The 23866-nt window shown below is 36.7% G+C and overlaps 1 protein-coding gene across 42 annotated transcripts in view; it reads left to right on the forward strand.

The window, feature by feature from the left end:
• The window catches only part of mical2a (microtubule associated monooxygenase, calponin and LIM domain containing 2a), an 81313-nt gene extending 58721 nt beyond the window's left edge, over positions 1-22592 (forward strand). For 3 of the 42 annotated variants that reach the window (XM_077201682.1, XM_077201684.1, XM_077201685.1), the window contains 17 exons: positions 2204-2310; positions 2904-2972; positions 3070-3207; positions 3813-3926; positions 4683-4886; positions 6368-6475; positions 9439-9513; positions 12240-12317; positions 12513-12605; positions 14335-14450; positions 14572-14641; positions 15562-15651; positions 16985-17086; positions 18024-18204; positions 19339-19415; positions 19504-19582; positions 22107-22592. In XM_077201682.1, the coding sequence (XP_077057797.1) occupies positions 2204-2310; positions 2904-2972; positions 3070-3207; positions 3813-3926; positions 4683-4886; positions 6368-6475; positions 9439-9513; positions 12240-12317; positions 12513-12605; positions 14335-14450; positions 14572-14641; positions 15562-15651; positions 16985-17086; positions 18024-18204; positions 19339-19415; positions 19504-19582; positions 22107-22141 (1736 nt within the window). In that variant the 3' untranslated portion in view covers positions 22142-22592. Of the gene's footprint in view, positions 1-2203; positions 2311-2903; positions 2973-3069; positions 3208-3812; positions 3927-4682; positions 5028-6367; positions 6476-9438; positions 9514-12239; positions 12318-12512; positions 12660-14334; positions 14451-14571; positions 14642-15561; positions 15652-16984; positions 17087-18023; positions 18205-19338; positions 19416-19503; positions 20896-22106 lie in introns of those variants that run through there. The other 39 variants (XM_077201690.1, XM_077201691.1, XM_077201692.1 and 36 more) reach the window with 27 other exon arrangements.
• Positions 22593-23866: the final 1274 nt, after the last annotated feature.

The following is a 23866-nucleotide window of genomic DNA, read 5'->3' on the forward strand; positions in this document are numbered from 1 at the left end:
GAAAAAAAAGTTGTTAAATTTCGAGAGAAAAATCTCGAAATACAATCTTGAGAATAAACTCATTAAATTTCGAGAATAAATTCGTTGTCATTTCACTGTCATTTCACTGTCATGTCACTGGTTTTCATTTCATGTTGGACAAAAGCGAGTACATCGCGCAAATTGGACTGATTTTTTCTTCTAAAAAGAGCTAGCCAATTGTAAATTCTCTTTAAAGTTCGTATGCTAATTATTATTTTGTCATAATTAACTAAAGTTGATAGTATTTCTTTGTTACTGAAAGAAAGCCTAAAATATAGCTTGACTAAGTGATCCATCCAAGCCATGTCCTCTATCAGTAGGCTAAGCAATGAACACTGATCGAATGCGTTATTCTCTACATTTCATTTCGACTTTTTTTCTCGAAATTTAACGAGTTTTTTCTCGAAACACAACAACTTTATTCTCGAAATGTAATGAGTTTATTCTCAAGATTGTATTTCAACTTTTTTCTCGAAATTTAACAATTTTTTTCTCGAAACACAATGACTTTATTCTCGATTTAACGAGTTTATTCTCAAGATTGTATTTCAACTTTTTTCTCGAAATTTAACCATTTTTTTCTCGAAACACAATGACTTTATTCTCGATTTAACGAGTTTATTCTCAAGCTTGTATTTTGAGTTTTTTTCCCCGAAATTTAACGAATTTAATTTCGCATTATAATGACTTTAATCACGAGATGGTTTTATTTTTTTATTATTGCTTGGCCCTAATCCTCTTCTGTACTACCATTTATGTAGAATCACAAAATATTTTTTTGAAGTCTGCATGTATTTGATCTTATTGATTTTTATTGAATAAACATACAAACAATGATCATCCAAACAGGGAAGATAATAATCCAAACTAGAAACAAGAACATATTAATCCATTGGTGAATGGAAATGCAACAGCTTTACCAAAAACATGACAAGGCCAGACTACTGAAACACAGGGGTATATACTATATACACCGGAGAACAAGAGCCTTGACAAGGCACAGGTGCGGGTAATGAATTGTCATGCAAACAAGGGTAACCATAGAAAGAAAGGCAAACAGGAACAAACCACAGGAAGTGAACAAATACTACACTTCAAAATAAAAGAATACACAGTTGTGACAGTAATTTATTCCTGTGTTCAAAACAGAATTTTCTGCATCATTACTCCAGTATTCATTGTCCCATGATCCTTCAGAAATCATTATAATATGCTGATTTCTTATTATTATTATTATTGCTTGTTTAAGGTATTTCTCTGAGAAAATTATTTGGAAAAAAGGCAAACTACAGCTACATCTTACTATACAAAAAAATTGCACAGAAAAACAAAAAGCTCACAAGAAAAAGCATAGGTCACACTTTAGTTTAGGGTCCATTTTTCACCATTCACTAACTATTAACTATGACTTTGCCTTAATAAACTCCTAATTAAGTTTAGGTATTGGGTAGGATTAGGGATGTAGAATATGGTCATTCAAAATAAGGCATTCATATGTGCTTTATAAGTACTAATAAACAGCCAATATCCTAGTAATATGCATGCTAATAAGCAACTAGTTAATAGTGGGGATTAATTGGATGCACTTGCTGAATTAAATATTATGTAGCGTATATGACAACAATCTAGCATACTAATATATGCAGTGTATACTGTGTAGTATACAGTAGGCTTGTATTCCACTTCATTACATATTCAAGTCATCGTCTCATCGACACAGACCACAACCTTTACCAAGGTTCAAAACCTTTTACCTGCTTCGAGCATGTCTTCCATCCAGTTTGAGTTTGCATAAGGTGTGTCCATTAAGGAAGGAAACATACAGTGCTTTCATGGAAAGTCCCTAAAGAGGAGCATTTTATCTGGCCTTTCGCACTAGTACATTTGTGTTACACAATTCCTTCAGTCACACAGTCATGCGAGGACTGCATGTCTGTCTGAGACCAGGTTTCCACCCTACAGATCTGCTCATCACCAGTTGAGGAGGCCAGAAATATGCCACATTTTATAAAGTTAAGTGTCATACCTGCGAGACGGCACAATTATGTTTGATTCAGATGGCTCAATCAAGCTGCAATATGAGGCTTTTATGTTACAAAGAGATGCGCGTTTGGTTACAGTGATTGTTGAAGTTGTTTATTGTTAAATGTCATGCAAATTTCTATCATGTGGTTTGTTGTAGATTCAAAGCGAGATGGTGATGCAAATAAGGAAAAATGTCCATCAGGTTCTTCCAGGCCTGTTTACAGATCCCTGAGTTTACATCAGCCTCGTAAACGCATACCCAAGGTAGTGTACAATGGGTTTGGTCTATTACAAGCGCTTTTACGGTTTGTGTTTGGTGGACTTTATTTTGTTCATGCCATCAAGTTTAAAATTGTTGAAGCAGATTAAAAAATTCTTATTTAATTTTTATATATATATATATATATATATATATATATATGGTGATGGCACAGTGGATAAGACTCATGCCTTTGCTGTGAGAGACCCGGGTTCGAATCCACTGTGAGACACCAATGTGTCCCTAAGCAAGACACTTAACCCCTAGTTGCTCCAGAGGCGTGCGACCTCTGAAATATAGCAATTGTAAGTCGCTTTGGATAAAAAGCGTCAGCTAAATGAATAAATGTAAAAATGTAAATGTATATATATATATAATATGAATATTTTGATGGATTTTTAAATTAATTTAATTTGGGACCTTTAAAAAAAATAAAGTCCACAAGTATGAAATATAAATGTAACTTATTGGTTTCAAAACTTGCATATATTTCTAGAGAAATTATAATTAAACAGGCATAAAAAATATTTTATGAAATGTGAATAATCACAATTCTAACAGCCTTGAAAGTATAATATACTGTTCCTGTGCTTCTTAGAATGAAAAAAAGTCTGAAGACGATGATGCAATATACAAGAGAAGAAGGAAAATCAGTTACTTAGAAGAGGTCAGTATTACAGTATGATAGTTTATAGTAATGTTAAACTGAAGTTACGGGCATGGGAAACTGTAACTGATTTCTGATTGGTCTGTTTCCCTTCCAGACGGCCAAATCCTTCAATCACAGTTCTTCTGTATCCAGCGAGGGACGGGAACTGAAGGAAAACAAGGTCAAGTTTATGGCCACTCAATTTCTAGCAAAATTTGAGGACAGCTCAGCAAGCTGTTCTATTCGCAGGCAGGTAAAGACCGCTTTGTCTGAACATATGCATTACATTACATTATACTCACATAAAGCGGTATATACAATAGAGCAAATCTCTAATGCATGGTTGCTTATATTTTTGCAAAATGGTATCTATATTATCATCCAGCTCTAATCTGCTACAGTAAATGCGACTATAAGATATTAAGATATTATAAGCATAATGATTTCTATATATTCCAAGCTGTCTGAAGCCATACAATTTAGTTTTGTAACAGAATGAAATTTTATTTGCTCTAAAATCTTTGCTCTTTTTCACAAAAAACATTGAAATGTTCCATCATTGTATTTAGCACAAGTTAATAGTTATTCAAGTCATCCGGTGAAGTTGTTTTCATATCGCAATATTAATCGCATTAAAAAAAGAAATCCAATATTATGCAGCCCTAGTCTTTTAAAAGACATAAAAGATGTTGGGGTTAACTATTCTTTTAAACAATGATCTCAAACTTTGGCTCTGCAGAATCACTTTACTAGGGCTGATCTGAATATTTCTGTGCCTAGTTAATCTCTCTTTCTCTTTTCTTCTTCCTGTGCCCTGGCTTCCTTTCTCTGAAACTGCTCCTGGTATAATGATCTCAGTCTGACTGTAATAATGAGAGGCCTCCGAGACCTCCATCGCTTGATATGACTGATAGCCCCCTCTTTAACATTATCAGGAAGAAAGTTCCTCCACCCCCAGCCCCTAAAAAACAGGTAGAACCTCCAGAATTAATCTACACCCCCCCAAAAAAGTACCATTCAGTACCTTGTATAAGCTGTGTTTTTGGTGATATTTGTCTTTTTATACCTTTTAAAGAGGACCTATTATGCCCTTTTACAAAGTCTTTGGGTTTTTTGGGGTCTACTGAAATAGGCTTTCTCGTTTGAATGTTTAAAAAACATAATTTTTCCCATATTCTGCATTGTTGCAGCTCCTCTCTTCCCAGTCTGTCAGTAACGCTCTGTTTAGTTCCTGTCTCTATGAAGCCCCTCCTTCTGGAAAGAGTAATGTGCTCTGATTGGTCGGCTGGACCAGTTGTGATTGGTCAACCGCTTCAAGCATGTTTGGGAAATGTCACGCCCCTTACCATAACATGGCAACAACACACTAGCACAATCAACTAGGCCACGCCCCTTTAATTTTGTCATATGCCATGGGAGGGAATTATTTGAAATGAGGAATATAGTGACGTGTTCATTCCCGGAAGAAAAGTCAAGACTACAATGGAGGCGTTTCAGGGAGTTCAGAAACGGCGACACCAATATAGAGAATCCCTCCTTTGGAGTGACTTTGCGCTTTGTAACTTTGCAGACCTTTTTTCATGCTCAAACAGAAACATTACACACTAAAGAAAGTTAAACGTGTAAAAAAGCAGAATAGGTCCTCTTTAAAACTTAAAAATGTCCCCAATAAGTTTGTATATTATCAGTCTATATCCTGCGCTGCCCACATGTGCCGTGTGTTCACAGTTTCCACCCTCGGCTCCTCTCTTCCCCTCGCTTCATTCCAGTCCTCTGAATCCAGAGAGGAAACCACTTCACCCGACTCACACACACACTCACACACACTCAGAGGCAGAGAACACAGCCGGCTCAGGCTCGTGTCTCTCAGCAGTGCTGGCCATGAAAGCAATGCTCCAGCGCCTCCAGAGGGTGGAAGATGAGATTAGCCAGGTGACCCACCAACATCTTCTTTCTGCGCTAATATTTGTATTATAAGCAGGGCTCCTATAGTTTAAGTGTCACATTTTTATATTGGGTCATTCTCCAAAATGGGTGCCACCTTTGTCCCTCAGAAAAAATGGACATAAAAGCTAGTATTTTGTCTTTATTCATCTGTCTAGTTTAATTGACAATTATTATTTAAAATACTTATTGTATCCACAGATTTCGTGTGAACCATCTTACCATCTCTTATTAAAATAACATACTGTTCATAATGACATTATTGTCCTATACAGTAGCAAATATCTCCTTTTAAACACAAAATTTTGTTTGTCAGATCTTAAAATATCAACCCTATTACCATGATTTTTTACAGTCGAGAATTGATTATTGAAAAAGGGATATTTATAGAAATTAAATTCTATTTTTATAAACACATTGCTGTGTCATGAATATGATCACAAGGCTATAAATGAAAAAGTGTAAAACAGTCAATCCTGTTACAATTAACTCACGTTAGAATGCTAACTTTTGGTGATTTCCGGTAGAAATCTAAAGGCGCAAGTTGACAAAATATAATGAAATAACCACCTTAATGTGTAATGTTGACATTTTTTTTTATTTTGACATGAAAGCTTACATGTTAAGGGAGCAAACTGGCCCTCAAAATCTCAAAATTGACCACTGCATGAAAAAACGGTGTTTTCACCTGCGGTGTCTAAATTTAAATGTGCTATGAAGTCTTTTTAATAGAACATGTATTTATAAATGAATTCCAAGGTGGGACCTTTAACAAAAATAAAAAGTCCACAAGTATGAAATACAAAGTTCTGTCATGAAACTCTTGATGGCATGGGCTGATAGGTCATTAACTCAATTTGCTTGCAATCACATCATTCTCTAATAGGCCACAGCTGATTGGTTCCTGCTGTATCAGTAGCCAATGAGCTCGCTGTTCAACCTTTAAATACTGGTCAGCATTTAGTGCAGCACACTTTCAGAAGCCCTCCAACTTCCCCAGCTCCACCTGTATAGATCTGCTATGGGGGTTATTTCATGTATGTTACATGTGCAGCAGCAGCATGTCTTACATGCTCACACTAGTGTGTCGTGTGTGTATTGGCAGGAGCAATAATCAGTAGCAGATCTATTCCGCCAAGACCAAACATATCAACATTATCACATCCATTACCATGCCAAACAATCAGAGTTGTCAAGACAGAAATATAAATGTCACATATAATACAAACGTTTCAGAATATGTATGTTTGAATGAAAATCTCAACAAATTCAAACAGATCAATCAGGTTAACGGCATTAAAAAAAAACAATATTGATCGCAATTCTATTGATAACCTTTATTATAAGTAAAAAAAAATGTCATACTACTGGACCACGATCTAAGAACTGATTTTCCTGTTCACCGCCGGCTCAATCTTTAATCTCTTCCCCCCCTTTTTTGCTGTTTTCTTTCTACCGGCCTCACTCAGAGGAAAGCCCAGACTCAAAAGGCCAGGGAGTTTCATAAAAAAAGCGTAAAGGAGAAGGCTGTGCATTTGAGCGCTCTGTTCTCTGGCGAGGCCTCCTCTCCGCATCAGGTGACTATATTCCTGCGTGTGTCGGCTGCCGTTGCATGCCCTGCGCTTCTGGCCTCTGATCACTGAGTGACTGAGCATCATTTCATGCACCTGCAGTCTTTGCAGATATCATCGCTTTCTGAGTAATGAATTCCCTGCACCCCCGCTCCGCCATAATTGGTTAATAATCTCTCTAGCAGAACAGATGTGGGTCAACTGAGGACACACTAGGGCTCGGTACATTCAAACGACCGGTTTTACTTTCAAAAGAGTTAATAAAGTCAATGAATGCCAGTGGACATCATAACTCTCAAGGCATTTATGCCAGTAAAAACATATTAGGTGGGATTTGAAGAAATTGTTGGAATAAATGTTTTCTCTCTATTCTTTTATGAGCTTTTATAAGCATGTGTGAGGAACCAAGAGGGGGTTGCTGATTTTCGCATGACTCTCTTGGTCCTATAAAGCGGTCATGGCTGCTCAGGGCTCCTGTAAGCATGTAAATTGATCTCTCGGACGGGAAGAGAAGAATTTTTTGCTTTTTTACTGCTCACATCAGGAGAAACAATCAGTTCAGGTGTCCACAGATGATTCAGACATTCGCATTCTCTGTGCATTTATTATATTTACTTTCTTTTGGGAGACAATAACTTTATTTATCGGGCAATTTCGACTTTACAACTTCACAGACTGCTATATTACACACTGCATGAAAGGTAATATTGAAAAAAGCATAATAGCGGCACCTTAAGTTAATAAAGTGACCCCACAGACAGATTTTTTTTCCTGTTTTAAATATAAATATAATTTGAATCCATTTTATTAGAAAACTTACCTATTACCTTTAATCTTGCCTATCAAATGTAAATATGAAAATCAAAATGTAAAAATGAAAATTAGCAGCATCTGCAAGAAATAATGCTAGCATGTCTCTCAGTGTGTGTGTGTGTGTGTGTGTGTGTGTGTGTGTGTGTGTGTGTGTGTGTGTGCATCTATCTGGCGTCATGTAGCACGCTTATTCTGGGTTTTGTCATCTGTCATTAGGTGTAGGCCAGATGCTCCTCCTTGTAATTTCTATAACCCGTCGGAGTATACATCCTGGGCCATGCCCAAAATGGCTAAACACTAAGCTTTTAATTGTCTTAACCACAAATTATTGGTCAGAAAATGAGTTGTGTGTGTGGAGTGATGAATCACAATGAAGCACGAGTTGCATGGTGATGCTCCAGAGCGGTGTCTTCGAACATCTGCTGAGAAATATAATAATTAAAGCATTTCTACCACAGTGAAGCATGAAGGAAGAGTGTCATAGTGTGGAGAGCTTTTTTAGCTGCTGGTATTGGTGAGCTACTTCACTGTGAAAAGTCATTTAATGCTTCGGAGTACAGGGGAATATTCCAGAATGGCTTGCTTCCCACAAATGCAAAGTTGTTATATGAAGAGGAATGATAAGATGTTATTTTTCAACAAGACAATCCTCCTAACCTAAATTGCAAAGACAACCAAGAAGTGGCTTGTGAACAAGTCCATCAGGCTCTTGTTTCGGCTTCGATTTGAACCCTATAGTGAAAATCTCACATTAACATGTCACTTCGTCAAACTAACTAGGAGACATTTTTCATGAACTGTTTTAAGCCATTAACATTGAGTGGAACAACACGGACTCTTTTTCCTGTAAAAAGCTGTCTGTGGGTTGGGGAAGGCTATTCCCTGCTAGTATTTGTGCAATTCTTGCTTATTTTCTGATCAGTGATTTGTGATTAAAAGACCACTAAATATTTTGCCTTGGTCCATTTTTTGCCCAGGAGTGTATTTAACTTTAACATTAAAAATCGAGTAACTTATGTCCAACAGTTGTCACATGCCTTCTAACAATAACTAAATCTGAATGAATAATTTTTATATTTTCCACAGAGTAAGAGAGTAAGTTATATAATCAACATCAAATATATATTGCGCACAAAGTAATATATTTACCCATAGGAAAGCACAAAAATGGAAAACACAAATGAGGTGTCTTTTATAAATCAGTTGTTTTTTTCATAGGCGAACGAGATTAAATTGAGAGCAAATGGAAACCTTATAATTTACTCACCTTCATGTTGTTCCAAAGACATAATACTTTTATTCATTTTGCAAACACAAATTAAGATATTTTGAATGGACCCTGAGAGATTTTTTCTACAGCAACAAAGTTTTGGTCGAATGGATTTTTATTGTAGGGACATGAATCTCACACTTTTTATTAAAAAAAATTGTGTTATGAAGATGAACAAAAGTATTTTGGTTTGGAATGACACGAGGGTGAGCAATTGATTCTTTCTTCATTCTTATGCTTTTCAGATTTTCTGTGTCAACTCTACAGCTCAGATTAAGATAGCAAAGTCTGTTATTAAAATTCAAAGATCTCAATATGAACTCAAACATGTGTTATTAAATACTCCAAACTCTGAATAAATACTCCACGACAGAATTATCTAAGCTGATATCCATATTAATTATAGCTCTATTCTATGTCTTTTTGTTTGTGTTTTTTAGGATGAAATTTCAGGATATATATCAGAGATACTGTATATCTCTTTCAGTTAAACATAACTAAGAACTCCATTAGGCCTCCTGAGCTATTAAAGAGCAACCTCTGTGCAATACCCTGTAGTTATTTTTCTCAGTTCATATTGGATGTTCAAGTTATCTCTGTTCTGGACAGACTGACTCCTCTGCTGTCTGACCTTCCAGTCCATCTCCACATTAACCCCACCACACCCATTCCCAGAATACATCGCTGCTCTCCACAGTACACGTCCTCCCATGTCCTTTCCTAATCTTGTCTCCTGTCCTCTGACAGTGCTTGCCATTACTTATACATGCACTTCTGTCCATCTCTAATACAGTTTAACTCTCCTAATACTGCTTTCCCCTTTCTCTTTAATGAATCATTATCTTCTCATGCCCTTCTCCTGCTCTTTTTTTCCATTCCTAATAAGACGGATAGATCTCCGACTGGGCAGCTAGACATGCGTCTTTGTGAAGAGAAGAGAGAATCAGCGAAAAGCTCACAGGTGCTGAGCAACATTTGTTCCTGAGATATGCACACACACTTTTTCAGCGGAGTTTGTTCTGGAGGTTTCTGAAAGATCTTTTTTCCCACATGGGTTTTTAAAATAGTCCTTGTTAAAGCTTTATAACCCATGAACCAAGCTGACCAGCTACGAAGTGAACATTACAAACTTTGTTTTGAAGCAAAAAAGTGTTTGAAAAATGCAGAAAAAAGACAATGGTACAAGATTGTGGTACAAAATGTCTTCAGTGACAAAGGACTACAATCCCATGAAGCATTATGAATCACAATCATATATATAAAGAAATATAAAACTATTTATTTACAGATGTTTATTCTATTTAAAGAAGCAATATATTTTAACTTTATTGCAAAATATCTTACTTTGATGCTTCTCAGCCTATAGACAAGACAGAATACAATAGACATTATTGCTATCTACAAAAATATACATATATGGAGTAGAGGTGTGACGAGACGCTTATCTCACGAGACGAGACACGAGATTGGGTTCACGAGAACGATACGAGATTTTTGCACAATATTTTATAGAAATCCTCAATGACAAAATTCCTGACTGGAAAAATAGGCTGCAGCTGCATTTTGAAATGTTAACTAATCATCTTGTAATGAATGTCATTTCAGTTCTACTTGAGTATGAATGCTCAAATGCATTGAAAGACAATAATATACAAGCACTGTAAAAGGTTTTGCCACAAACTCAACTGACTGGCTTCTCTCCTGTTTGATTTAAAGGTGCATTGTGTAATATTTCTGAGGATCTATTGACAGAAATGCAATCCATAACTACGTTTTCAGTGGTGTATAAAGAGCTTACTTAATGAACCATTATATTTGTATTACCTCAGAATGAGCAGTTTCTATCTACATACACCGCGGGTTCCCTTACATTGTTATGCACCGACATGTTTCTACAGTGGCCCTAAACGGACAAAGGAAAGCAAGGAAGCAAGCATAGTTCAGCGAATAAAACACTGACACAATGATGAACAAGTAACAATAATATTCGCAATAACATATAGTTTTACTGAATATTTAAGTAAACATAATTTCTTAATTTATCCTTGTAAAGAAACCTCATTGCTGAACTGGCTACTCTCTGCTGTCTCAGACGATGACATATTTTCTTGTCGGCCACCGTAACTTTTGTTGGTTGCAATTCGTAACCTCACCACTAGATGCCGCTAAAAATCACACACTGTACCTTTAACATGAGTCTCTTCAGACCTTACTGTACATGAATTATGAGCTTCCAGAAGTTCTGATTGAGGCTGTGTGTGACCTCCTAATGGAACTCACTTCCACAAATTGAACATTGAAATAAAAACAGTATAAATAACAAAAATATAAAAATTTTCTTAGTCTTATTTAGTGCAAACAATAAGTTTAAGGTTTTGTGTACAGTTGATTGCGTTCTGATTAAAAGTTCAGAAACGGAGCCTCCCTTGTGTGTCGTTCTTCAGATGTTACAGTATATTCAAAGTGCAAACAGAGACCAGAGCCACAATTACACAGTCCAGAGATAGGTCTGATATGGGGAGACCTACTATTGTATAGTATGCAGTGTAATTTCCGCGCATAAGGGAGCTCGTGTTTTACATTTACTTTCAAATTTGTGATCGCGAGTACTCCGTGTATAGGGGGCGGTGGTGCTAAACACGCGCATTCTACAAGATAAAGCCTTTATCAGACGTTTATCTCTGTTGTGCAACGAATCGTCACGTGATCAGTGAACTGTGATTCCTGCTGCACTGTCTGCGACGACAACTCGTGCTGGATGAGCAGACCAGACGTTTACAGTAGTTTACAATGGTTTTTATTTTTATAATAACAGCAAAACGACAGTGGAGGCGGTGACGTGGTGGGGACCGTAATGTAGCAGTGGTATACCCTATGACAAAAAAATCACAGTTCACTGATCACGTGACGATTCGTTGCGCAACAGAGATAAACGTCTGATAAATGCCTTATCTTGTAGAATGCTCGTGTTTAGCACCTCCGCGCCTTTACACGGAGTACGCATGATCACGAATTTAAAAATAAATGTAAAACACGAGCTCCCTTATGAGCGCAAATTACACTGTATACTATACAATACATAGAATCTATGTTAATTTTACCCTCACACTCCGTCATGGCGATATCGCGAGACAGCTTTTCACTCAAAGAGAGATATCGTCACATTTTAGTCTCGTGGCACGAGATCTCGTCACACCCCTAATATGCAAAGATAACAATTATTGTAATAATACAACAATAATAATAAAAATAACCCAATAAGTGACAGTTCCATTAATGAGCTTGATTGACAACAAAATGAGAAGATCAGGTTGCAAGTGTGACACTGATCATTGATCCAACATGAACCTTTTTTTTATGATTTTAGTTGAGTCAAAGCAGGTCTGATTTTCCAGTTGTAAAGAAAAAACAGACACTTCTACTAAAGAAAACTAAAATCTAGAAAGTGATCTTCCTCAACCCATCCATTCTGCTACTAATCCAAATTGCTCTCTCTCTCTCTCTCTCTCTCTCTCTCCCCATGAATTGTGTCTCCCACAATGCACTGCTACTTCCTGTCCTCATCCTCTCACTTCCTCCTGTCCCTCTCAGCAGGTAATTGTGCATGCAAACTTTTTCGCACTGTCCCATTCTGCTGAGTCTAATTCTTTCCTTTTTTCCTCTTCCATCGACATCCATTTGGTTAAGATGTCTAGACCCAAACCGTTACACATGCAGCATTTTAAACAGGAGATACAGGGAGAAACAGGGATTCTGTCCCATCTGGTGAGTGTTTCCTCATCGCTCAGCTAAGTTAGGAAACATAATTACAGTAGAGAGAGATTTACAAGTGTTTTAACATCTGGCATGCTGGAGGTAACCAGCTTAGTCAATCTGATTAATTGTAGGTTAGATATCATTATTGTATGTTTGGAGTGCAGCTTTATGACATATTGAATGGGCTTTAATTTGTGGTTACAGTTAAGCAGTCCTAGAACGTCTCATTTTAGCCATCGGGACGAAACCGAGATCCCCCAGTCAAAGGAAAACAGAAACTTTAATGTCCATGATAAGGTATTATGGCACCATCTAAAACTTCCTGTTCTGTACAAACGCCTTTGGATTAAGGTATGGCAAGTATATTTTTCCACTGTAAAGAGCTTTAAACCCAAAGCAATGATTAGTACTTTTGAGAAATATGCAGTTTAAAATACTTAATTGGTGTTATAGACCCCTTTTCAGTTAGTAAACATGGTGACGTTTTTTTGTGGGCGGAGCTTAGGTGGAGGCAGAACGATCGCTCTGGCCACTTCACTAACGTTAGTTTGCAAGCTTTGTTAGCTTGTTCTTTAACAATGACTGGAGAAAATCCGATTGTATCTTAATGTGCAAGGTCACTCACTGTCCGGGACCGCTATTGTTATTTGCGAAAGTTAATTTTAACGGACGGAACCAGATTGGCCGACCCATACACGCTCACTCAATGGATGGACGATCTGACAGGATTAACGTTAACGCTAGGCTACCTCCGGTTGAGTGGCCTGACTTCTACACCTATGCGATAGAGAAACAGAGCGTAAAGAGAAATTTAGAGCATATAAATCTTTAGATGCCTATAACTATGTGATGAATGGTCTTGTACAAGACTTGTGTGGTACTATCCGCAGTTCTGCCTAGCCAGCGCCAAGAAGACGACAATGTAAAGAGTGACATTACGGTGCAATTTTAATGATGAGAATATTTTCTAGAAATAAAAATTCCAGATACATCATATTCATTTTTCATTGATTCTAGCACCCAACAACACAACAAGATGACATTTAATAATAATAATACTAATTTAAGCTCCTTATTATGTAGACGAATCTGTGCTGGTTTGTATTTGCCGCCTCCAGTTTCGCCTTTGTTTTGCCTCCAGCTAGCGCCATGACGTAATTGTGACGTCGGCGCAAAAGGGGTCTATAGGGAAGTTCTACACATTAGTGAATTCTAAACATACAAACTCTAGATAGTGCAGGATGATAACTTAACTTAACTCAATCTCCTTGCAATCACATTATTCTCTATAGGCCACAGCTAATTGGTTACTGTTGTATCAGTAGCCAATGAGCTCGCTGCTCAACCTTCAAATACTTGGCCATTATTTAATGTTAGTTGTTGCAGCACGCTTTCAGAAACCCTCCACCTTCCCCAGCTCCACCTGTATAGATTTGCTACGTGTAATTCATGTACGCTATATTGTGCAGCAGCAGCATGTCTTACTTGCTCACAGCAGCGTAGCAGATATATTTCGCCAAGACCAAACATACCAACATAATCTCATCCCTTACCATGCCAAACACTGGTCTTGAATAAATGTTGTCTAAAATGTCTTGATATAGCTATATGTACACGTGTCAGCCATGGTAGTAATTGACTCCTGACGATTAAATTATTGAAAACTAATACACACTTGAGGTATAGTGGCATTACCACTTTGTGTTAGGATTAATGTCCAATAATTCTACAGTCTGTCTCTGTCATCAGTTATTCCTTACTTTTCAGATCCCAAATAAATGAATCTTGATAAACAAATGTGCCTGTGAATAGGAAATTAATTTACAATCGCATCACTGACTGCATCCACCAAGTGTCAAAATAAAGTACAAGGCCAGTGAGCAAAAATTACTTATTGATCCTTTAATAATATTAGAGCGCTTTGAAAAATCCCCAGCTTTAAAATGCAGTTTAATGCTGTTCTGTATAACACACCATCAAAGGCATCAGCTCTTGTCTGATCTGTCTCTATCTCTGCTCTTAACAGACCAGTTCTTCTGCTGTCAATCCTCTTCGTTCTAACTCCATAATATTTCACCCCATCCCAGAATGCTCTGCTCCTCTCCATCTTTCCTTTACCTTCTCTTCTGCTTTCTCATTAAGGTAAAGATGTGATTTCACCTTCAACATAATTCTTGTATGTCCTCAATGGTTCTGATGCCTTTCAGAGTCGTTTCTTTTTAACGTACCATTTTATTTCACTCTTCCTGTGTGCCTTTTGAAGCTGTAAATCAAAACCAGAAATTCTCTATGGCATAAACATGCAAGGAGAAGCAAATAATATCTCACAAATGGTGAGTGTTTGTCAAGATAATTGTTCCATTAATGAAGTTAAAGTGAAACATTCACCCAAAAATGAAAACACTATCATTATTTACTTTTTGATTCAAACCTTTGTACCTTCTTTCTTCCATTGAAGAAATATCTCACGTCTTAATAATTAAATGCTACATGTCTAGTTTAATATGTGGATGTTCAAATGAGATTTGAGATTTTCAGTGAAAAATGACTTTAGTTTATACACTGAAGTAAATCTGGTGTAACACAAATAATAACAAAGAAACATCAAGTAACCCATTGCATTAAACGTAATGGTTACACTTTAGTTTAGGGTCCAATTCTCACTATTATCCCACTATTAAATACGACTTTTGTCTCAATAAACTCCTAATTACTGCTTAGTAATAGGTAATATGGTAGTTGTAAAGTTTAGGTATTGGGTAGGATTAGAAATGTAGAACGAGGTCTCGCAGAATAAGGCATTCATTTGTGCTTTATAAGTACTAATAAACAGCCAATATTGTAGTAATATGCATGCTAATATGCAACTAGTTAATAGTGAGAATTGGACACTAAACTAGTTTTTAAAAAGTGTTACCAACGCAGTTTTGAAGTAGAAAGACTGAAGTAGTATTTTCTAGTAAAACATACTCCAATTATCTTTGTTTTATTCACAAATTTTGGTATTTTTGGTATTATACATTTTTTGGAGCTTGAAAGCCCAAATTAAAGAAGAATGCTTTTTTGGAAAAGAGCATTTTGGGCATTCTGCTAAATTGTTAATTTTCTGATCCTTGGCCAAAAAAAAAAAAATTGTACATAGAAAAAGAGTCAATTATGACATAATTTACATTTTTGGGTCAACTATTCCTTTAACTTAACCAAAGAGGAGCACAACATTTGCTTCAATAAACTCTCAAATCTACATTTTCAGTCTGACACCAGCAGTAGCACAACATCCTTTACTGTAAGAAAACAAACAGACATTCTTCAATCAAATAGAGACTCATATGCTCCCAAACAGGTACATGACCAGTGGAATGAGGCTTATCCACAATCTCCCACTTGCATGATATGCGTTCTGGCTGGATCGAGAGTCTTGCGTGAGATTGTTGGCATGTTGTAGGACTGGAGAGCACTGATCAGTGCCCCAGCTCTCTTTGATGGACTGTCTTTCTTCACGTGGTTGGTTTTGTAATGAGAACGTGCCAATAAAACACACACACTTGGCTGTAAGCATCCTCACATTCCAGCTGACTACAGGGAGAGAGAGCATTCCTCTCTTCCATTGCCAGATGCTTGACCTGAAACTCTAGCTCCACCCACTGAACGGTTCAAAGTTACTGGATCATAGGAGTTTGTGGAGTTTTAGTTTCTCAAGATTGACTGACAACCCTCATTTTGAGCTAAAAGACATGGGTTCTGTTCCTAAACAAGGGGAGGCGCCTACATATAAACCCAACCCAGGCGTAAGTGAAACATATGTGACTCTACATTGCTGCAGAACTCCAAAAACGTACCTATTTAACTGCAGTTTCGAGCAGAAATTAACAGTAAAGGCAGTAAAACACCTCAAAAACACTTACCATAGTGCATGCTTTGTAAACTAATACATTTTAACATTTGCCTCACATAACCAGCTCCATATGCATGGCTTTTCTGACCTAGTAAACTTGCTCGGTAGATCACCTGGTACAGCATTGCACATGTGATTCGAGCCGCTTGGGTCCAACACGAGTCTAGACACTCCACAAAAGAGCTCAAAGCTTAAGGAAGGAAGCTAAAATGGCATGGTTGCTTAAGCAAATGCATTTTCATCTGATTTGTTTTATGGTCACATTATCAGTCAGGATTATGGTAGAGTTTAGTAAAAGGGGGAGTTAGTTTCAAATGCAATTTTAACAGTTTAATGCGTGATAAACATTAAACAACATAAAAATTTGTCATGTTTTGAACTAAATTTAACACGCCAGTCATAGGACATCACTTTGAAACTGCCATGGTACAAGCAATGCAATAAGATTGTGCAAAAATACTGCGTTAAAACTAGCCTAAAAATGAGGTGTGTTTTATGTATATTGCCTGTTTTATAACATGTGCCGGTGATGTTTAGGCAGCTCATTGGATTATGAAACAGAACAATGCAGTCTTTGTTTCAAAGATTAGGAGCAATTAGAATAAATCTAATCGATCAAACTCACTGTTTGACATAAAGGTGTGAAATGTAGCTATTCTGTATTCTTTTCTCTCAGATTTTCCCCAGCACATCTTCTCATGCTTTGCCTTATAATTGCTTTGTCCTTCTGTTTCATTCTCTTTTCTCCACTTTCTGTCCCTGCTCTCCCATTGGCTGGTAGCGCACAGTAGGCAGAGTGTCTCTAGTGGGCGCTAGAGCTGACGCTCTGGTTACGCTCTATGAGAATGATCATAGGCCTCAGCCAAGCAGCTCAGGCACTCCGGTAAGCCACACATCAGCTGTTCAGATAATTGGGATTTTATCAATAACAAGGGATTTTATGAAATCGTGGTAATCTCGTGCATTTCAGTTCACGTTCATAATTCCGTCATCATTTACTTACCCTCATTTGTTACAAACCTGTATGATATTCGTACTTTTCTGGAACACCGGAGATGTTAGGCAACATGTCCAAGCTGCTTTCTTTTCAATGCAATGAAAGTGACTGGGGACTGGTACTATCAAGCTCCAAAAATGTTACAATGGTTACTCATCTAAATTGAGCAATTAGATGAAAAATTTGGTAGCATTTTATTTTACAGTCCTGTTCCCATGTGCATATTATTGCAATAACTGGGTAATAACTAGGTACTAACCCTGAATCTACCCCTAAACATAACCTTAACAAATCTAGTTACCTTATATTACCAGTACTTCCTTAGGTAAGTGCACAAAATGTAAAATAAAGTGCAACCAAAAATTTCATACAGATTTGCATACTACACAGTATATACTGTATACTGCCTACTACTTTATGAAAATGGTAATGGTGAAGAAATGCAACCCCATATCAAATGTCACGTACATTTTGCATGTTATTATGTGGCATCTATATTATAATTTCAGAAATAAATGTTATTTCAATTTTGGCAATTGCAGTTGTTCGTCCTTCGATGCACAATGTATGCTGCAAAATAAAATAAAAAAACCTTACTATTTTCCTGGTATTTATCATAGTGATTGGTCATAACGTTTTGTGAATGAATCTGCACTTGTCAATGCTTTCATCACATTGTGTTTTTCACTGTATATATGTTTTCATATTATACTTTAAGTATGACCCTTCCACAGTGTGAATGTTTATTCTAAGGGTTATTTTCAGCATACTTTAATTCACCCTATCTTGACCAGATTTTTTCCTTTTCTTTTTTATCCCCTAGCCTTCCTTAAAAAGAGAATTTCCTCAGAGTCTGGGTGACGTGTGTCATGCGTGTAAGAAGCGTGTGTTTGTAGTGGAGAGGCTCAGCGCTGAGGGATTCCACTTCCACAGGGAATGTTTCCGCTGCGACACATGCAGAGCTCCGCTGCGCCAGGGAGGACATTCCTTCGATTCGGTGGAAGGTACTGAGAAGAGCCTGTACTGTTTCTCTTTAAAGGAGTAATTCACCCTAAAATGAACATGAAATCCTCATTTACTCACTCTCATGTCGCTCGAGTACTGAGATAAAAGTTTATAGTTCGGAAATAAACACTTATGTCTACTTAAGCGATCAAAATTTTTGAAAGTTTCAATTAAAGATTATCAATTACATTGTTACACCAGTAGGTGGCGACAAGTGACTGTAAAAAAAATGTATTTGGTATTGAATCATTAGTTCAAGGGATTTGTTCAAAAATGCTGATTCATTCAGCAATGAAGAAAGTGAAGTCTTAATAAGTGAGTCATTGAATCATTCATTCAAACCGATTGTTAAAAGTAATAATAAGGAATTTAAATATGTTATATATTTTAAATAGACTGCAACAATTAACATTTTGTCAGAACCTCTAGTAATACATGTTATTTAGTTTAGTCTATTCATAATCATAGGAGAGTCATGATCTCTATCTTAAACACAAGAAATCATGAAGCTGTACTATATTCCACATCTTCTAAAAACATTTGATAGCTTTGTGTAACAAACAGACGTCAGATGATGTTAAAATCATTTAACTTTTGGGTGAACTACTGTATCCATTTAAAGCATTTGTCTCTTACGTTGCAAAAATACGCCAGCTCTTTGTGATAATGACCCAGGTGGTCACAAGGAGAATCACAACGAGATCAGATCAGAAACGCTAGTTGGCATCCAAGTTTATTAAAGAGATAGTTCACGCAAAAAGGAAAATTCTGTCATTAATTACTCACCCTCATGTCATTCCCGTACGACTTAAGTTCATCTTCGAAACACAAATGAAAATCTTTTTGATTAAATCTGAGAGTTTTCCGTCCCTCCATTGACAGCTACGCAACTACCACTTTAACGCTTCAAAAAGTTCATAAAGAGATCGTAAAACGAATCCGGTTTGGTCCAGATTTTCTGAAGAGATTCGATCGCTTTATATGATGAACAGATTTAATTTAGGATTTGAATGAAACTGTTTCGCCCTAACGCAGATTCCTATTGAAATGACTCGATTTTACCCGCAAACTTTTGCCGAGCAGTGGTGAATGTGACCACACCGTAACACTAACGGTTTCTTTTCCTCCTATAGGAAAGTTGTACTGCAAACTCCACTTTGCTCAGCGGAAATCCTTAGTGACGAATGGAAGATCACAAAATCTACATACGGTAAAAACTCAATTCTGCCAGTCATTTATGTTTCGTAATTCCCCAATAGTTGTCTTACAGTACATCCTTCTCAACATTTCTCCTTCAGACGTGTAGTAACGGATCCCCCGACAGCTCTAGCTGGAGTCCAGAGGAACGTGAGACTCCTCTTCAGGCCGAGTCTCCAGGTATCGTGTCCTCTCTGAAGAGAAGCCTGCGTTGGCCGCTGCACGTGAGCCAGTCTGTGTGTTCTGTGCCCCGTGGTGTGTTTAACTGGCTGCATGGTAAAGTGTGGGCCGCAGGTGTTCACCTGATGGATAACGCCGGGGATTACGCTTTTCTGTACGAGCTGCTCAGCGTGAGTCTGCCTCTGCTCGCCGTTCTCCACGAACAGCTCGTCCAAATGTACGCAGAGACCGAACCGCTCAATCTACAGCCTCTACAGCACTGGCTGGAAGAACACATGGGCCACTGGGTCTTAGTGTGAGAGAAACTTCATCAGGCAACGTTGTGTCCATTTAAAAGGGTTATTAATTAAGTGGACAGAACTGAAAAACAAAGAACAACCTTGAGATGTTTTCATGAACAAAGCGGTCTGAACTTGAGATGTTGGCACATCAACATTAATTTCCTATTTATTCAGAGGGTAGAAATTAAACTGCTCGGGTTTGGAGTGCGTGCAAATTACCAAAGGTTTGAGTAAAAAGAGAAAAAAGTGTCAAACACGGAGTGAGCTTTAAGCACTTTAATGAGTGAGCTGCCTTCATATGCACGATTAAAAGAGACGTTCTGCTTTTAATTATCAATGGACTTTCTTCGTCTAGACTGCAAGTTTACAAAACCTGACTGATCAAGCTGCAAACACTTCTCGTTCACTCGGTTAACCATTCATGAACGTTGAAGTCACATTCTTCTCGTATGTTTACACTTCTTATGAAAATCATACTGCATAACTGTAAAGGAATGCCGGGTTCAACACAAGCTAATCTATTGACATCATCTGTGAAATGTTGATTACCACAGAAAATAATCGCGTCTCTTCCTTCAGATAGTAGTATTTGTATTACAGTGGAAGTCTAGGGGACAAGATATTACTTATACTGTACATACTTATACAGTATGTTTTTATCGAATCGCTTATAGTAATTCTTCAGAACAAACGAGCTATAAAATGTGTGACAATTCTAGGCGGTTTTAGCACACTAGTTAACATTATGGGTTGTCTTGCAGCTGTACATTCAAAACAATATGATCATTTTGGAATTATTTTGTATCCCCCTTGTAATGTCTTGTTCTATATAGTTTCATTGGAAGTGCATTACTGTAAATATAACGTTTGTTTGGTTTTACAATTATTATCTCTGTTAAACAGTATTTCACAGATGTTGCCCGTAGAGATTAACTTAAAGTTGAACTTTAAGCTTTAAAGACTGTCTTTGCTCTTACACGTGTTGTGTGTATGTATCTAGGGATGCATCGATATGGACATTTTGAAACCAAAGAATATCAAACTACATTTTGTTAAAAAAAAAAAAATCCTTAAAAATCCAGATTTAAAATGGGTTTTTTTCAAAACAATGATTATTGTTTTTCCACAATCTTTTAACAAATTGACCTACTGTGATCCATTGGAATAAATACATTATACATTTATAAAATAATAAGAAATAGAAAATATATATATATTGTTTCTTTTATTTTTAATTATGGCTCCTATGATCATTGTATGGAAGCTTGTTTCTGCGACAGAATAAAAAAATAAAAAACATAATTGCTACTTTTTATCTCACAATTCTGACTATTTGTCCCACAATTGTGAGTTATAAAGTCAGGATTTCTGATGTAAATTGCGAGTTTACATCTCGCAGTTCTGACTTTATAACACGCAATTGCAACTGTATATGTCACAAATCTGAGAAAAAAAAAGTCAGAATTGTGAGATAAAAAAAAATTTAAATTATCTTTGAATAATTTCGGAAACATTTGGCTATAATTTAAATACATCTGTTTATTTTACTTGGACTGATACAGATAACATTAAAAAGTCACATTTACTGACCAACATGACCACTGATGTATTGTGCATCCCTGTATGCAACAAAGAGCAAATATGTTTGCATTATACTTTGTTCTCAGGCGTAGTTGTATAGTTCTCATGGAGAGCCACTGAACCGTTCCAAATGCACATGTATTGGTGTCTCTGTTTACCAGGATGTTAGTTAGTGATCACATTTAAACTATGGAAAACCAGCCATATTCAAACCATTGTTCAAATGAAAGTTTTTGTCATACTTATGAATCATGCAAAACACAGAAACACTACTTTTACCCCTTCATCTGATTCACTGGACTATTACTGTGGTTTCTTTTTATGTCATATGCTACCTATAATGTACTGTGTGAGTGCAGGGTAATACTGTACTTATATATTTTACAGTAACACATTCACAGTTCCTCAGTGCAAGTAAAATGCACAGTTTTTCCCCAGTCAGAAGTATTAATAATATGAAAAATACTTTTTTTGTTGACACTGGAAGGTGATTGTTAGCGTGTGGTGTTTATTGGTATGGATGGCGATTGCAGATTGATCATCAAATGACATGCATGAAAATAAAGCATGGATATTTAGCCGCTTGTTTCAGAACACTGTTTACAGGCTGCGTTGTGATTCACTTCTCATTTATATTTCTCCTTTGTTTCATTCACTTGTAGTCTTTTTCAAGCTCTCCCCTGCGTCTGCTGACTGAAAGCTGATCGTCTGCAAGGTCACTTCTTCTTGTAGTCTTTCACCTTCTGTTACGGCTCTGGAAAGCCTTGTGTTTCACAGCTGTGGAGACGCACGACACTAACCGCCTGCCTCTGATTCTTTCATCTGCACGTCACGTCTGACATGTTTCTCTTTTCTGTCTTTCTTCAAGGCCTGCTAATTATTTGCCTATGCAGTCTCTGTCTTTTCTTCGTTTCTTTGTTTCAGAGGTGGCTTACGTTTCAGAAACCCACACGCTGGCCAGGCGCCCTTGTGCCAATGAAAGCGGGTCATTAGTTCCCTAAATGGCCTTTAGTTAAAGTTGCACCTTTTATTGGACATGTTGTAAAACTGTTTAAAGAGTTTCTTGCTGTATGTTTTCCATTTGAAACATTTGTTGTTGCCTTATTTATCTTAAGCCATACTCTTGCAATAAAAAAAGATAAAAGGTCTGGTCATTTTTACATAGCCATCTGTTACATGCATGCATATGATATCATAAACATATTCTCTTTAGGGGTTAGGGCTGGGTATTCTCAATTTGATTTGGACTCGCATGATATATCGGGTACAGAACATGTCAATTTCTCTAAAGGAAAAAAAAATCCCTCAACTGATGCTGTAAATGTCTGTGCATCAGCGGTGGGGGTTTAAGTGAGTCTCCCTGCATGTTACATCGTTAGACCAGTAGGTGGCGACAAGTGACTCACTTTATGAGTAATTAATTCCTTCACCTCGATTTGTACAGCAGTGATACATTCAGGAAATCAAATCCCACCTACCTTGCTTAACTTCCAGATGTAATGATTGATTCATGTAACTTATGATGTCTAAAAAGTAAATTACTCCATATTAACTCTTGTTTATTAAGAGCAGTCATATTGTTTAGGTTAATACCCGTAAATGATTTGATGGACAATGTTATAAAGCTAAGCTTAAATCTATATTTCATATTATTTGGTATAGCCATGTAATATGTGCAATAATGTAGTCAGTCGGACATTATCTGTATATCAAATTTTATTAGGATATTTATTAGAGCTCTCTGGTTTGTGTCTGGCATTTTCTTTTACATATCTCAAATAGAGCCACCACATGTGAATAGGTTAAAAAAATATATTAAAAAAATGTTTGATATCACCATGCTTCCTCAGTTGATTAATCACAGTATATTAAGACCATTTTTATGTATTATAAGATTTCTAAAATATTAGGTTAACATTTTCAAATGAGGTGAAAATTATAATGAATTAATGCGCAGTAATTTGAATAAATGTTCAGAACAGAAATCTGAACATTGGATAAAGCCAGGTTCAAAATGCTTGATTTATTCAGAGATAAAGTTGATTTCAGAGGGGAATTTTCATACATGTTTTATCCGTTAAAAAGAAGCATGTAATGGAAGCAAAATAGCTCAGTGAATAAAAAACCAATGGTTTTGCCTGTAATTTTGCCTTAAAGGGATAATTCACCCAAAAATGAAAATTCTGTTATTCACTTACCCTCATGTTGCACCAAACCTGCATGAGTTTCTTTCTTTTGTTGAACACAAAAGAAGATATTTTAAATAATTTTGGTTACCAGAGAGTTAATGGCTCCCATTGACTTCCATAGTATTTATTTTTTCTACTACTGCCTATAATGATCATGAATAAATTCACACATTGTTTTACATATTCACATAACTCTTCTTAGTACGGTACAACAATGTGCTCCAGATTGAACT

This window comes from Siphateles boraxobius, unplaced genomic scaffold, assembly GCF_051911475.1.
Source record: "Siphateles boraxobius isolate OS27281-9 unplaced genomic scaffold, OSU_SipBor_1 48, whole genome shotgun sequence".
Taxonomy (NCBI): domain Eukaryota; kingdom Metazoa; phylum Chordata; class Actinopteri; order Cypriniformes; family Leuciscidae; genus Siphateles; species Siphateles boraxobius.